At 39.5% G+C, this 15,439-nt stretch overlaps 1 protein-coding gene across 2 annotated transcripts in view; it reads left to right on the forward strand.

Annotated features, from left to right (window-relative positions):
- The window catches only part of CAB39 (calcium binding protein 39), a 39,062-nt gene that overhangs the window by 18,155 nt on the left and 5,468 nt on the right, over positions 1-15,439 (forward strand). The window contains exons 2-4 of one of the 2 annotated variants that reach the window (XM_027884340.1): positions 3,141-3,297; positions 10,958-11,122; positions 14,958-15,076. In XM_027884340.1, the coding sequence (XP_027740141.1) occupies positions 3,184-3,297; positions 10,958-11,122; positions 14,958-15,076 (398 nt within the window). In that variant the 5' untranslated portion in view covers positions 3,141-3,183. Of the gene's footprint in view, positions 1-3,140; positions 3,298-6,882; positions 7,001-10,954; positions 11,123-14,957; positions 15,077-15,439 lie in introns of those variants that run through there. The other variant, XM_027884341.1, reaches the window with a different exon arrangement.

The raw sequence follows: 15,439 nt of genomic DNA on the forward strand, positions 1-15,439 counted from the left end.
CAGTTATCGTTTGACATGATGTAAGGCCTGATCTTATTTACAGAAAATGTCACTTGATGTTGTTCCCCTTTTTTCTCATGTTGCAGATGTGGGTGGTGGCAGCTCTTTCCAGTCTCACACAGATGTTGTCATTGTCTATTGTGCACACACAGGGTGCTGCTGGGGGTAGTTTTGCTGGGCTGAAAAAGGAACAGCCTGTCTATGTTCTCCTGCATGAAGTACAGCTTTGAGAGACAAAGGGCTGCTCCTGCTTTTTTTCCTTTTTTTTTTTTTTTTTGACAGGATGTGGCACAGGTTCTTCAGTAACAGAATTTTGCTTCAGGGTTAGTGGGCTCTTTAGTCTTGAGGCCCCAGATGATGTTCCTGGCAGTGCCACTGTGTTCCTTCCAGTAATAAAACTGAAATGGCATAAAAAGTGTATTTATTCCATTTTATATAATAAATGAAATACCTTGAAGCAAAATGTCACCTTCAGTAGTCAAGGGTGTGGATTTCCTTCTTAACGGTGCCGACAGTCTTTCCTGATTTTTCCAAATTGTTTACGAGAAATTCATCCAGGAACTTGCCTGAATTGGGAAAAAACATTTAGTATAACTAGATGCTAGTGAACTGCTATTAACTGATTATTTTTTATTAGATATGCTAGTACATACAATGAAACTTGTGTACGACTTGTGTTTGCACGTGTGTGCATCTGATTTATGCAGAACCTGCAGGGTTTTATGAATAAGGCAAAACTGTAGACTATTTTTAACTTGAGCACTGCGTGGAGGCAAAGCAAGTTTTGCAAACCTAGATACTGGGCACACCATGAGGGCAGTTGTTTGTCTTTATTCTGTGTTTCCATAGGCTGTTTGTGTTGTCCATATAGTCTTTTAGTTTAGGAGTAGCATAGTTCTGCTCCAGAGAATGAGTGTGCAGAGCCATTTTATTGGTTTATTTTCTTTGTATATTGCTGTAATACCAGATTTTGTGATTCCATATAATGTTTTTGTTCTCTCATCTGTTCTGATTCCTGCTGGTTTTGATTCTGTTCTGAAACACAAGCCAAAAATTAAGACTAGCAGTTTTTTGAGCCAGTCCTGCTCTGTTACATGGGTATAGCCCTCTTCCAGGATGGATATGCAGAGTAGTTGTTAAATGCTGTTATTATCAGTGATGATATGCAAGCATAAAAGAATTCAGATTTGCTTTCAGGGCTCATCTTCATTTGGCAGGAGTGGTAATCAAAGGGAGAGATAAAGGGAACATTTAAAATGTTGCTGTGATGATCGAGGTTTGTCTCCATGTTGTAGGGAAATTGTGCTTCTTTTCACACCTGTCTCTTTATAGGGAAAAAAAAATCCTGTGAAATTTTCTTTAAATATTTTTTGAAATGCCATTAAATTTTTTGTTAAATAACAATAAGGAGTGGTGCTTTTCTTAGATGTAGGTTTTGGTTCCACTAGATGTGATGAAGTTTGAGGCATGAAATTCTCTTGTCTAAGGAATAACCTGAGGGCACTCAATCTCTTAGGGTACCAGTCCTGTGCTTGTAATTTCGGTGTTACAGCCCCTTTTTTTGTGCAAATTGTGAATGAGAGGTACTATAATGACACAAATATTATACTGCACGATAAATGCAACAGAAGGTCCTTGTGATCTGTTAAAGAATGGAAATGGCTGGTGGAAAATCTTGTTTCAACTTTCCTGCTGATACTTTTATCTGAAAGTAATTAATTAAAAAAACTACCTACCTCATGTTTTTTATGAGCTGTGTGGAGTCAGCTGCAGGCATGGAACAGTGAGGGATGATCTCTGTAGCTGCTCACCTGAAATCCCCGTTTATGAAAATTTACTTGGCTAAAGATCCGAGTGCTTCTGTTCTTGCCCTTGGGCCAGCCCAACTTGTTTGCTTTAAAAATCAGAGTAACTAAAAAACAGTATTAGATTGGTATTTTTAATCCTTGATCAAAATGCTGTTGAGTAAGATCAGGAGTAACATCTTGGAGTTCATGGTGGATGAGCTGGTATTTTAATCAAGGAGCAAAGTACTGCTACATGTACTGGTTATAGCTGACTTGTTACCAAGTACGTGGTCATTGTAGGGAGATAGAAATTAAACTTTCAGGGTAGTGTCCCTTCTTTGGAATGACAGTGCAGTCTCTGCTCTGCCAGCTCCAGCTGTCTTTTGTGTCTAGCAGAAGTAGCACTGTCAGCATTTTTAATATAGTTTCCTGTTCTTTTCTGTCTAGATTAGAGAGTTTGTAGAAGTGTGCTTTATGGAGTTCACTTACAAGAAGGTTTTATTATTGTTTGGATGTGGGTGTATGTTTTTAGTAACAAAAGATTTATTAAAAAAAGATTTATTCTAGTAATAGTCTTCTGTTTTGTACAAAGAAGCGAATATATGTATGTGTGTGTAAATGCAAATATATGTAAATATACAGAAGAATAAATGTATTTGGATTCAAGAGCCAAATATTTTCAGGGAAGGAAAGTTTGTCCCGTAAGACATGCATTATTTTTTGAAAAAGATACATATCAGAAGTTGGTTTTACAAGTGCTTTATTTACATCTGTGTCACATTTGTCACGCTGTTATTGGTGACAAATTGTATCTCCCATAAAATGAGTGAGGGTGAGACTGTGTTTCAGTATGAAATTACAGTAGTATTGATATGAAAATGCCAGGACATGCCAAGTGTCTTGACATAGGAATAAGCTGCTGTAGCCTTGTCTGCATTGTACTTGTAGGTCTGCACTGAGGTGCAGGCTTTGGGGTCTGCTTTGGGTTTATTATGGAATGAATCTGGATAAAAGCACGTAACCCGGACAGTCTCTGCAGAGCCACTGAGACATGGTGACCTGTGTGTCAGAGACCTCATGTTAGGGAGGCATTTTGCTTGACAGCATTAATTGGACTAATTTATCCTGGTTAGTCTTGCCCAAATGTGGCATCTGTACAGTGTGTGGCTTTGGGTATAATTAATGTGCTCTTTAATTTGTTCCTGAAGGATAAGATGATGGTCTTAATGTGAGCTCTTAGATTCTATATCTTGTGTTTTAAAAGAATTAGAAATACAAGAATTTAAGTTTGTCGTGGCAAGCTCTAGTTCACCTGTTCATTTTTGATGTACCTTTTTTCTCCTCCTTTTCCAGGTGAAGCAGGAGCTGTAGGAGGAAGACAGTGTGGTTTGCAATCATGCCATTCCCCTTTGGCAAGTCCCACAAGTCTCCTGCAGACATAGTGAAGAACCTGAAGGAAAGTATGGCAGTTCTCGAAAAACAAGATATCTCTGACAAAAAAGCAGAAAAGGTACAGTTCTGACTTTCCAGTTGCTAAACAGTATTTGAAAGGGGTGGGGAAGGAGGTGGATAATTTACAGCTGTGGAAACCGAATCAATTAGGAATTATTTTTGGGTTTTATAGCCTGATAAGGGGTAAGTTATGTACCTTTGAACAGGTGTGTTTCATGTTGGTTGGCTTTGCGTTTTTATGCCGCTGGCAGCTGATAACACTACTTAAAATAATTTGGTTTGGAACTGTAGGACATTGCATTCTTTAGGAAGCAGCTCACAGCTCTAGGGTGTTCTGGTGCTTGTGACCACCGGAAAGCCTTTACTATTGCAGGGTAGTTGCTTATCCGTGCAAATGTTCACAGGCAGAGTGTCTCCTACTGCAACCAAAGAGCTTTGTGTCTCGATGGATATCAGCAGAGAATATACTTTGACTTTCCTGCCTTTTCTTCAGCCCACAGGAAGATGTAGTGAAAAGTTCCTGTGCTAGTGCAGCTTCCTTTAGATGGATGTGTTGCTACTTCGGGATCTCTGCCTGTCAATGATCACTTCCTTCTCAACTGGTAGTCTTGATAACTTGGCTGAAAATGATCTTAAAGTGCAGCCTGTGTGCAGCTGCATCCCCCCTAGTGACTTGTGTGACAGAGGTATTCACTGTTTAGATGAAGTTTTTCCTGATGAACTCAGCACAAGGTCATAGGTTTGAATACTTAAAAAACCCCAACAAACCAAAAAAACCCAAACAAAGCATCTCCCTCTCCAATATACCAGCTTTTGAAGCAGGCTGTGATACCCTCCTTGGATCCTCTCCCAGCATTATTTAACTCGTCTGTGCCATTCTTGTTATCCACAGTGCTGTGTAGGAGTTAGTCACAATCTTTTCACGTTCAGTAGTATTTTAAGCAGAATGTGGCCAGTTGCTCTATATTCAGTTTCACCTACTTTTGACACTACTACGTTTAAGTGCAGGAGAATCCAAATCTTAATTAAATTGTCGTCTTTATCCCAAATTCTTTAAAAATCAGCATCTTCTACCCCACTGCCAGCATGTGTTATGTTCCAGGTGTCTTGCAGTGTAGCACAGTATTTTTCCTTGATGCTTTTTCTCTCTTGCTGGAGAGAAAAATATTATGGTATGTTATGCAGGCCTGTGTGAAGGCTTTTCTTCTTTTACTAAAAGAGACATCTGTCAGGAGAGGAGGGGAAGGTGCGTTCTGAAGAGTCTGTGATGAGACATGGCACTACCCCCTTCATCTCAGCCTCACTGTTAATTCCTGGAGATGGGGCTTGATCTTAAAATCTGTGCTCTTTTGTGGCATCTCTTGGTGCTTAGACCTCTAATGGGGGACATCCCACTGTGGATGGCTGTGCACTGCAGCACATGCCTGTGGTCTGGTGCTGTAGCTGAAGGTTATTACGTAGCATTTCCTCTTGCTGGCCTTCAGTCCCACACCTCCATCCTGCTCAGAGACCTGTGAGGCTGCTTCTTGGGCAAGAAACAATGCTCTGAGCCTGTAGAGTGGTTTCTTGTGTCATGCAGAGAAGCAACACACGCTGCTTGAAGGAGTGGAGAAGGGAGCCCTGCCCACCAGGTTAACTGAGAGGAGGGTTAAATCCTGGCATTCAGGGGACTGAGCTTGGGTGTGGTGCTGCTGTTCCCTGTCATCCACTATTCACAAAGGAGAGCAGCTGATGGATCCACACATACACAACACCAATGTCAACACCTCCATATAGAGATTCTTCAGGAAATAATTGTTCCTTGGCAAGCCAAGACTTCAGGAAGGTGCCTCTGGCTGTGACTGTTTATCTCAGATGGTTTGCTGGTGTGGTAGAGAAAGGTCTTCACTATCTTCCAGATCAGTCATCAAATCTTTGAGGGCACAGCTCTGATCAGACACCCTGAATTTGTGTCCTCTTCCTGTCCAGTCTGTTGAAATGGCTGGTGTGACTTTGGAGTTAAAAGACAGCAGGGGTCTGAGCAGCAGCCACTATTAGAAAAGAACAAAGATTTCTTTGTGCCCGTATCTCAGTATTTAGGCATCTTTTTATCTTTCATTATCCCTTTTATTATGATGATCCTTTCTGTAATGTAACTTTTCAGCCTCTTTGGAGAAGAATTCTGTGCTGATGAAAGGGTGAGTTCTGTAGATAGTACTGTAACAGAAATAGGAAAACTCACTGCACATAAAGCACAAAAATTACTGCCTTTTACTAAAAGGGAAGAAGATGTCAGAGTTTTTCTTTTTTAATGACTTCATTTTATTAGTGATTAGACTTGTATAAAATATGGTCTCTCTCTAAGTAATTTCTTCTTTATGGTCTCTGATCCAGTGCTTTTGTAGCCTGTCACATATCAACAACAAAATTTCAGTGCTAAGCAGCCTGGTACATACTCACTGTTGATTTCTCTTTGTGGTAATGACAAGCTTTTAGCAGGGAATACCTACTTTTCCCACACTACTTTGTTTCTTAGAATTAAAATATTGAATTTGCTATGTAGAGGATGCTCTTAGAGAGTTTCATAACACATTTGGCAATACAGGTTTGTAAGAAAATTAGACAAATCATTTTCCCTAGAAATAAGTGTAATTAAGTATGCTTGAACAGAATTGCTTGGTTTTTTTCAGTGCTTAGGCTGAAATTTAAAACCTTTAATGTTTTGTGACAGAAGGAAAAAGCAAAGGAGATAATGATGATTTTTTAAGTTTGGACAGTGTGTGTTCCTGTACATTCTTTATAATCCACGTGGAAGATATTCTTCAAAACAAAAGGTGTAAAACAGTAGGGGTCATGATGCCTCTTGCTCACTTATGAAACATTCTGCCCTGCAACACTGGAAAAAAAATACTGTAACTGAAAATCTGAAATTCAAGTGAATTCTAGTTTACCTGGTATGTGAAAACTGGAGAAAAATTAACCCTGTAGTTCTCCGGGTCATTTTGAAATGCCCTTGAAGTGTGTGGTACTTTCTCAGGAGCTGCAGTCTGAAGTGGCTGCCCAAGCTGGACTGTGCTGAGGGGCTGCCCCGTGTACCACAGCTCTGGGGGCTGGCTGGCTGTAGCCCTGTGCTAGATAGAGGGGACAGCTTGCTGTCTGTTAGCATTTTCAAAGGGAAATGAGATGTCAAGTGCTTTATAACTGAAAATGTGTTCATCACCTATGCTGTTCGTTCTCCAGGACTTGTGTTCTCTCAGAAAGGGGGGCTAAAGGGAAGGGAAAATTCCTTTCGTGTAAGTGGGACCTACCTTTGACCCAGCCCATTAGCTAGTCTTGATTTGCATCTCTTCCCCCTCTTTGGCTGACATCAGCATTTATTTTTACACTACCAGTTAGCTCGGTTTGCGGCACACGTGTACTGTCGTGAAGGTAAATATTTACTCATGTAATAAACTCGTTCTTCCCTATCCTCTGACCTTGGGTTAACCTGCCCAGAGCAGCTCTTGCCATTGCAGGCATGGTTGGCCTCTTATTCCCATCCCCAGCATCCACAGTAGGGTGGGCACACTCTATGTGTGGGGCTGCACCCAATGTAACGTTAGGCCAGGTTTCATTCAGTGAGTTAACGCTGCCATTTACGGAGCAGTCAAACTTTAACTTTGCTGTGCACGTGTGCACAATTAACCCATGGCTGAAAGAGGGCTGAAGGTTAAGTGATCTGCCTGGCCTACAGTGTGGGGCTGTTACTCAAAGAGTAAAGATGAGGCTTCTTCTGGAAGTAAGGTGAGAAGATGTGCTGCTTCTCTAATTGAACTTGACTCTTTGTACTAAATAGCTGCACTGATGTAGGCAGTCATATATTTACAAAATTGTATGTTTTTATAAACATTTTGAAATCCAGCCAATTTTAAATAGAATCATTAAAAAATTATGTTTGTTACTTATGATAGATACTACTCTAGACTAGTGAAAATATTCACCGAGTGTAGGCTCAAAGCTGTATCTGCTTTATCTTTTTGATGGATGTTTTCATTAATTGTGCAGTTGCTGTAACTGCATTATCCATGTGTCTAGAACCCCCAGCCACAGGGGTTGCATAGGCCTGGAGCCTGTCAAGCTCGTTGGAAATATTTTGGGACTGACTATGCTCTTTTTCTACTGTTCATAAACCCCAAATACTCCTGCTGTACAATTCTAAATGAAGTATTTGGTATTTGCACTGCTTACTCTTTAAGGAAATAGTAAATTTTAGAGTATTTCACTTATAGTTCTGGACACCATAAACCATAGCAGTTCATAGGTATAAAGACATGGATCTGTTCTTGTGTAATAATGTGTGCCTTCACGGTATCTGCATTTATTTTTAAGTGTCTTCTTATCTTTGATAAAAATAGGGAAGTAAGTACTTTCCTTATATTCCTTGCTTTACATTTAACTTTCATAGTTTGGTTTGTCCTCGGATGGTGTTGTCTGGCACCATTAAATTTCAGATGTGACTTGCCACAGAATTTTTCTCTAAAATGCTGGTTGCTCCTTCTTAGTGTTGAGAACATACATATAAATAAATGTTAATACCTCTAAAATATAAATTTTAATATATAAAATATATAATATACAGTTAGAGGCTATTTATATATATTTTTATATATATATAAAAATAGCTATTCAGTATATATAAAATATACCCTGCTTATATATAGTATTGGGATGTATTTTATTTATTTTTTACATATGGTGTCTGATTGTTAATTCTACTTTTGACCATGGGTTTTTGGATTAACTTCATTGTGTATTTTGATTGTTCTCTGGAGACTTTTCCTGTTAAAAGAAAGTGGTGCATTAGGAAATTATGTAGATCTCAGTACCTTAGGTAAATCGTGCAAGTAATGCTACCCAGCTTTATCTTTCTTGATTTTTTTTAATACTAGTTTTTTGCTTGGCTCTTAACATTGCTATTTAATGTGGCTTTATATTTTTCAGTGTAGCTATCCACATTCCATTCTGCATCTGAAAGGGCAAAAATAGGTCTGCACATCTTGTGTTTGGGATACGTTTGAGAGTTCATGGAGTATGGAAGAGAGATTCTGGATGTTTGTAGGAGTTTATTTCTATTCTTTTTGATGTTGAGTTTTTGAGTAGAAGAGAAGGAAGTATAGAGATGCAACATTTATGAGATTGTAGCTCATCAGAAGACCTTGGTTATTGATATAATAGTTTCAGAAGACCTCCTATTTCTGTATTTGCAGAACATATCCAGAAATGGTAGTTTGGCCTAAGCTGAAGTGATGCCAGCAAGACTTCGTGATGGAGGTGGTCAGACATTGGTACAGGCTGCAGTGTCCATCCATGGAGCTGTTGAGAGCAGGGCTGGCCCTGCCTGGAGCAGGTGGTTGGTCCCTGATGACCTCCTGAGGGACCTTCCAGCTAAGCTGTTCCATGTTAGGGGCATGGTTTAGTGGTGGACTTGGCAGGGCTCAGTTAATGATTGGACTTGGTCTTAAGGGTCTTTTCCAACATAAATGATTCTGTGATTCTGTTCTATGACTCTGTGTCTCTAGCCATTACTTCCCGCTAAAGCTTCATGTTGTTCCAAGTTCAAGTGAAGGATATGTGGATGGTTTTGACAGTTGTGAAGAGCATTTAAGTCCTACTGTCTATTCTTAAAGTTACCAAGTTGTATGTTTACACTAGGCTAGAAAGCTGCTGCTTTTTTTTTTTTGCTTTTTCTCTCCCTTTTTTTGTTAAAGCCCTCAGTGCTGAGAAACACTGCAGTGTTTTCTTCCTGGTTTGTAAGCATTGCCATCACTAATACCTTTCTTGGGCTGATGGTGAGGGACAGCCCTCAAGTGGGATTAACAGTTTTGGGTTTGTGGGGGCTTGTTCTGTTTCCTGGAGTTTTAGGATGAAAAATTCTCCACTAGCATTGTTCTTAATTACAAGCATTTCCTCAATACCATCATCTTACTTAAAATGGGTAGTTACTTGAACTTCTGCCTTTCTTCCTCTTTCATCTTGCTTCCTACATTAGTGTGCAGGGACAAACTGCAGTAGAGGTTTTATTACTGCTTCTTCTTTTTTTGGTAGCCAGGCATCGAAGACAACTCTTCTAATCTCCATGTTTGACAGATGTTCCTGTTCTTTTCCCGGAAAAGAGACATTTCTTCTGAATTTTAGAGAAATAGAACACTTGTGTGGTATAATACTGCTACAATATGGTGAGCTGGCTTTCCCATTTCATGTCTTCAGGAGCTGTCATGAATCTAAGCAGTCTTACTGAGCACCTGCTTCTTACTGTCTTACTAACAAGTGCACAGAAAATCCTTTGGAATTTCGATTGAGGAGGAGACAACCGGGACTGGGAACTACAGTTAGCAAGAAGAGGGAGGCAGCAGGGATTGGAAAGTTGTGGAGGAGCTGAAGATGATATGGAGCCTCCTTAAAGGTCATGGAATCCTTATGTGCATACCTAGCAAAGCTGGAATGGCTCTGGCTTGAATAGTGCATGGGTCATGCTGTTCTTAAAGCCTCTCCAGATAAAAAGCACAAATGAGAAATCTTCTGACATAATCCTTTGGAAGACTGGCAATATCCAGAAAGTCATCATTTTTTCACTTCATTAATTTTCCCCGAGCTATCAATCATGAATACTTTACATTAAAGTGTATGCATACTTTGTTGGCAGGTTCATCTAATTACTGAAAATCAGTCGCTTACAAGCCATTCGGACTTTTTAGGCACGTGAAGAACTAATACACTATAATTAAACCACCTATTTAGGATGATCATTTCCAGCATTTTGCCCCCAAGCTAAGTAAACATATTGAAAGGAGTGGTTCTTTTTTGGGGGGGCCAAGACAATCGTGCTTTAAGATTCAGAAGTGGGTGTTTAGAAGTGTTCTTGTTGATTTATTATTTTGTTGGTTTTACTCATGAGATAACTGTGTTTCCACTGCTAAATGCTGCTCCAGCTCATCATGGCAGCTTAGGAACTCCTCACCCTGGTTTTCCTAAGTGAGAGGTCAGACCTGTCTTTCTTCTGTAAGATGGACTTGAAATGGGGAAGGATTTTAGACCTTTAATTGTCTCCTGTATGGCCATGCCCTTTTGAGGCGATACAAAGGGGACTGTTTGCTGGTTTGTTCTTTTATACTGAGACAACCTGAAAACTAAAGTAGGTTCTCCCTGAGGTTTTGTTTGCTGGAAAGGAAAAATGTCACCTGCACTAAGTGGAATGGGAGTCCAGTATTTGACAATACCTGATGAGGGCAGAATCTGTAGGAGGGATGCACTTGGTCTCTCTGAGCAGTTCACTAGGGACAGACACGAGTCTCCATGTCATATTTTCCAGTCTGACTGTGTGTAACTCTGGTTTGCAGAATGGAAATTCTGTCGGGTTCTTTTCATCCCATTGCTGTTCTTTAGGGGATTTTTGAATGGGAAGTTGACAAGTGGTAAAAAGGAAGAGATTTTATTTGTAGTAACTTGTCAAATTGTGTGTGTCTTCCCTCCTCTTTTTGTTTGTGTTTGGTTTTTGTTTGTTTTTTTTTTAAATGACCACTGTTATAACAGTCTTATTTGCAGAAAGAATATCTATTGTTTTTTTTAGCAGGTTGTCATTTCCTGATTATTCCTCCCCCCCCCCTTAGTGGAAGTTTGCAGATGTTAAGAATAATGGAGTGTGCAGTTACAAAGACAAATGGCATTGTGCTCTAACTCTATTGTTTTCCCATTTTCTTTAGGCCACTGAGGAGGTCTCAAAAAACCTTGTTGCCATGAAAGAAATCTTGTATGGCACAAATGAGAAAGAACCCCAAACAGAAGCTGTGGCACAGCTTGCTCAGGAGCTGTACAACAGTGGTCTTCTTAGTACCCTAGTAGCTGATTTGCAGCTAATTGATTTTGAGGTAAGAAAACAGGTTTGACATTTCTTATATTCTGTATGTTAAAATAAACACGTCTGAATTCCTACCACTTAAATTGGTTAAGATACAATTCAGTCTTCTGCTTTTATTTTCTGGTTATGACAAATGCATTAGAGAGAGAACTCATTGTTCTAAACTGCATAGAAAATTAAGCAACTGTAGAATATGAAATCCACGAATTTAGGCATATAAGCAACACAAATTTGAAGCAGATAAACCTCTAATCCAATTATACAGTTCTGGTAAAATTAGGGACTAATTCCTAATTGTTGTGTAACAGAAGGGTTAATCTCTTAACAGTAATACCATAGCGAACACAAACCATAATGCTGCAAGACCCATCTATATTATCATCTTGTTAAATTACTTGGAAAAAAGAATTTATAAATTAAGGCTTTTAGTTTTATTAACAGTCTGGTATTTCTCCCTCTTTTTAGAAACAAGTGATGCAACCTTTTTTTCTGTTTTTCTCATCTTTTTTTTGGTGTTTATTAAAAAACCCAACAAACCCAAGTTTTTATCGATTAATTCAAAATAGCAATACTTACATTAAAACATATCTCTCTACAAACCTCTGTGGCATTTGTCACTATGCCACATGGAACAGTTTAGCTTCCCAGTGCCACAGTGAAGAATCACCCTGGTTAGTTGTATATAAGAAGCTGCAGCACAGTTGGATTTTTCTGTTTTCCCTGAGGTCTCACGAGAAGCGTGTGGTTGTCTAGGACAGGAGCCAAACCCCGTGTATCTCACTCCACAGCCTCCACCATAAAGACCATCCCACTTCAGGTTGCTTAAAAACAGGATTGTTCATAAACAAGTTGCTCACAATGCAAACACAACAGTTTAAAGTCCTATTGTAGTTTGACATTCCAAAAACAATGGCTTTCTTCCCAGTTCTTTCTTCTCTCCCCTCCACCCCACCCATAACTCCCTCTGATTTGTGTTTAATTATAATACAGTGGTATTTTTTCCCTATCCACACAACTGTTTATACCAAACATAAAACATTCAAGTTGTTAAATAAGCAAGGAGACCTGGGAAAGCTGAGAGGGAATGCTGAAATGCAATGGCCTTTTTATTGCTGAGGAAAGGAAATCATGAAACATCATCTGGATTCTGCTGACCTCCAGATTTGTATCAGCTTGGTGTTTACCCAGCCCAGTTATGAGCAAAGGAAACCTTCATTATCTCCTGGTAATGAGGAATGATAACAATTTGTGCAGGCTTGCTTTCATTAGGGAGAACTGTGCTTTTTATTCCAAGGGGACTTGAAAAGATTGTGAGTCGTTTCCTGCTTGTGGACCTTCTGCTGCTTTGTTACACGAGGATATGACGGTTCCCCCTTGAGAGAGAAAAGTCATCTGTGCTGCTTTCTAGGCTAGTCTTAGTCTGCTTTTTAAGGATGGGATCTGGCAGATTGTCCAGCTGTTGTTGTTACCTGGAATTAATGTCAACACACCTGTGCTCCAAATGTGCTCCAGCTGTCACAGAGTCAGTGAGATGTTGGCTCTGATACCCCACCACAGAGTCAGTGAGATGTTGGCTCTGATACCCCACATCTTTGAGGTTATGGGTTTGCTGCATTTGAAATGGTTTCTCTATATTACTGATGGAAATACCTGTCTGATTTTCTGTTATTTTTTAAACTTCAAGAGTAGGTCTTGAATTTTTTCCTTCTTTCCACTGCAACCTGAAGTCATTCAGTGATAAAGTAAACTTTTTTTTTTTCTCGAGAACGTCACTAATTTCTGAGGAAGGTTTCCTTGTAGAACAGGAACAGACAGCTAATTAATAGACAGGGGCTGTTCACTCTGACTCTTAAACTGTCTCAAATGTATTTGAATCTGAATTGTTATGGTAAAAAAACCCAGAAAAGTAATATGTGAAAACTAGAAAAGTAACAAAAGTCCAGCCTTTGCTGTGTGTATGTAAAGGCCTGTTTAAAATGATGCCCTTCTCTGGAAGTCTGTTTTCCAAGTAAAGGCGTCAACCTAGCCATCTACAAACTTATCAGTTATCTCCTGGCTGATCTGCACTAGCGTGTCTGTAGAAGAGATGGTATCTCTTGTGGAAGGAAGAAGAAAAGCCAAACCCAAAAATGCCTCTTGCATAAGGGAGGCTGACTCCTTGTGCTGGTAGGACACTGCAGGCACAGTGTCCCTCTCACCTCTCGCAGCCGTGGCCGCTGGCACGGGGTTTGGTGCCTGTTTGCCCCCTCAGGCCATGAGGTCACTTAGCAATGTCCCTGTGACAAGAGCTGCCTCTGGGACTGCTGTGTGCCACCAGCAGCTCAATGATATGCATAATGAGGAAATGCTGTTCTTGCTGGGGAATCCAAAGCAAACTGTGAGATCCAGCCCGGAACTGGCAGTGTTAGTGAGTGATAGCTGATGACTGTATTATGTGGAGTTTGAGGGAAGCGATTTCTAGAAACACTGCTCCACTCATTGCAGAACAAAGAGTTCTGGTGTTGCTTTGGGCTGGCTTTCAATGGAATTGTAATTGAGAAAACAGCGTTTACAAACAATCTCTTATATCCTGAAAACAACACTCCAACACAACTGTCGGTGGTAATTCACAAACACGCCATTTGTAAAACTACAGTCCTCCTACATTTTTATAAACATAAACATTGCATTTTTTCTTACGCAATCCGCTTGACATTGATTAGAAAATGGAAATAATTTTAAATAATTGCTGTTGTTTTTAAAATTCCTACTAGTTAAATATGCCCTTCATTTGCTCAAAAGGTTGCTGATGTTACTGAGGAGATTTCTAGTACAGTTGGAACCTGTCAAGAAACATTATATATATATATGGGGTTTGTTTATAACATTCATGGAACCTTTAGGTGGAGTTGCTTAATGGGCCTTTATTTGCAAGTCCAAGCTTAGTAGAAGTTTGCCTAATCTTTTTCTGGGTTAGATCTGATAACACATAATCCTGAAGGTGTCATTGTATCCATCCAAAATGGACACTTAATTGCAGAAATATGGCTTAAAATGATGCATGTGAGTGACAGTGAACAGTGCTTATATTTATAATCAGCTTTTTGTTAGATGCCTGTGCCAGTTTGTCATCTTTAGCTGTTGTCTGACAGAAGAAGTAAATGGGAGATGTGTGTATGGATATTCAACAAAGAACATTCCCAGCTCCTTTTATGCTATCTTGGTGCTATCCTTGTGCACTTTTTTTGTTTGTTTGTTTGTATAATCTACTGAATTCCAGCATCCTGGTCTTTTTTATACTTCTTTTTTGCACTGAAAAATGTGAGACTTGCATTTTAGGTCAGTGGATGATTCCTGTGTGTGTTACTTTTTTCTTTATTTACTTACTTATTCTCATAAGTTATCGTTCTAAGTGGGATGTTAACACTGAGGTTGGAAATGCTCTGCACACTCTTAATGGTGGCATTATGTGCTCCTAAATGAGGGAAGAGGATAATGGAATGTTGAAGAAACACACTTTCAGGCAAGAGCACACTTAAAAACTGCTGTGTTATTAGCAAAACCAAGTATAAAATAAGCCCAGAAGATTGATGCTACATAGAAGTATCTGATGAAACATCAACTGGCTTTACTTCTTGATGTAAATTACCCGTGGTCTGGCTGCAACGTGACGTCATGTTTTGAGTGCTTTGGCGTATTTGAAATGTAATAAAGAAACAGAGTATTTAATCTGTTTAAGGTCAGAGTATGGAGGCTGAGTGTGCTGCAGAACTCAGTAGAAATGCATGAGGTGATGGCAATGTTCAGTTGTTGGCTCTCCTGGTGAACTTCAGTACTGTGTGTTTAACTGCCAGTGTTTTTGACAGGGCAAGAAAGATGTCGCGCAAATTTTCAACAACATTCTCCGAAGACAAATTGGTACAAGAACTCCCACAGTCGAATACATCTGCACTCAACAGAATATATTATTCATGCTATTAAAAGGGTATGTGCACTGTGAAGCTTAAATATGCTTTCACTCGAAGTAAGGAGTCTTTAAATTCATGGAGAAGCAGAGAGTTCTGACGTGATTGTTCTTCCTTTGCAATATGCTGGGGGATTTTTATTTTATTTTTTTCTTGGTCTTGGGGTCTGTAATTCCCCTAAGTAAAGGAAAATTGGAGAAATGAATCACCAGCAATTTACTTTTGCATGAAATATAACTGAAAGTTGAGAACTGTTAGTAATCTAAAATATTCTTACTGGGGTAGTCAGACATTTTCCTTCAGTGTAGTATTTGAGCCTATTTAAACTATTCCCTGGTGAACTTACCAAGAGTTGAAGGCTGGGGTGTTTCTTTCCTTTTAAC

The sequence above is a fragment of the Empidonax traillii genome, unplaced genomic scaffold (genome assembly GCF_003031625.1).
Source record: "Empidonax traillii isolate 1590-97213 ecotype Southwest subspecies unplaced genomic scaffold, ASM303162v1 scaffold143:size1492093, whole genome shotgun sequence".
In the NCBI taxonomy this organism is placed as follows: Eukaryota; Metazoa; Chordata; class Aves; order Passeriformes; family Tyrannidae; genus Empidonax; species Empidonax traillii.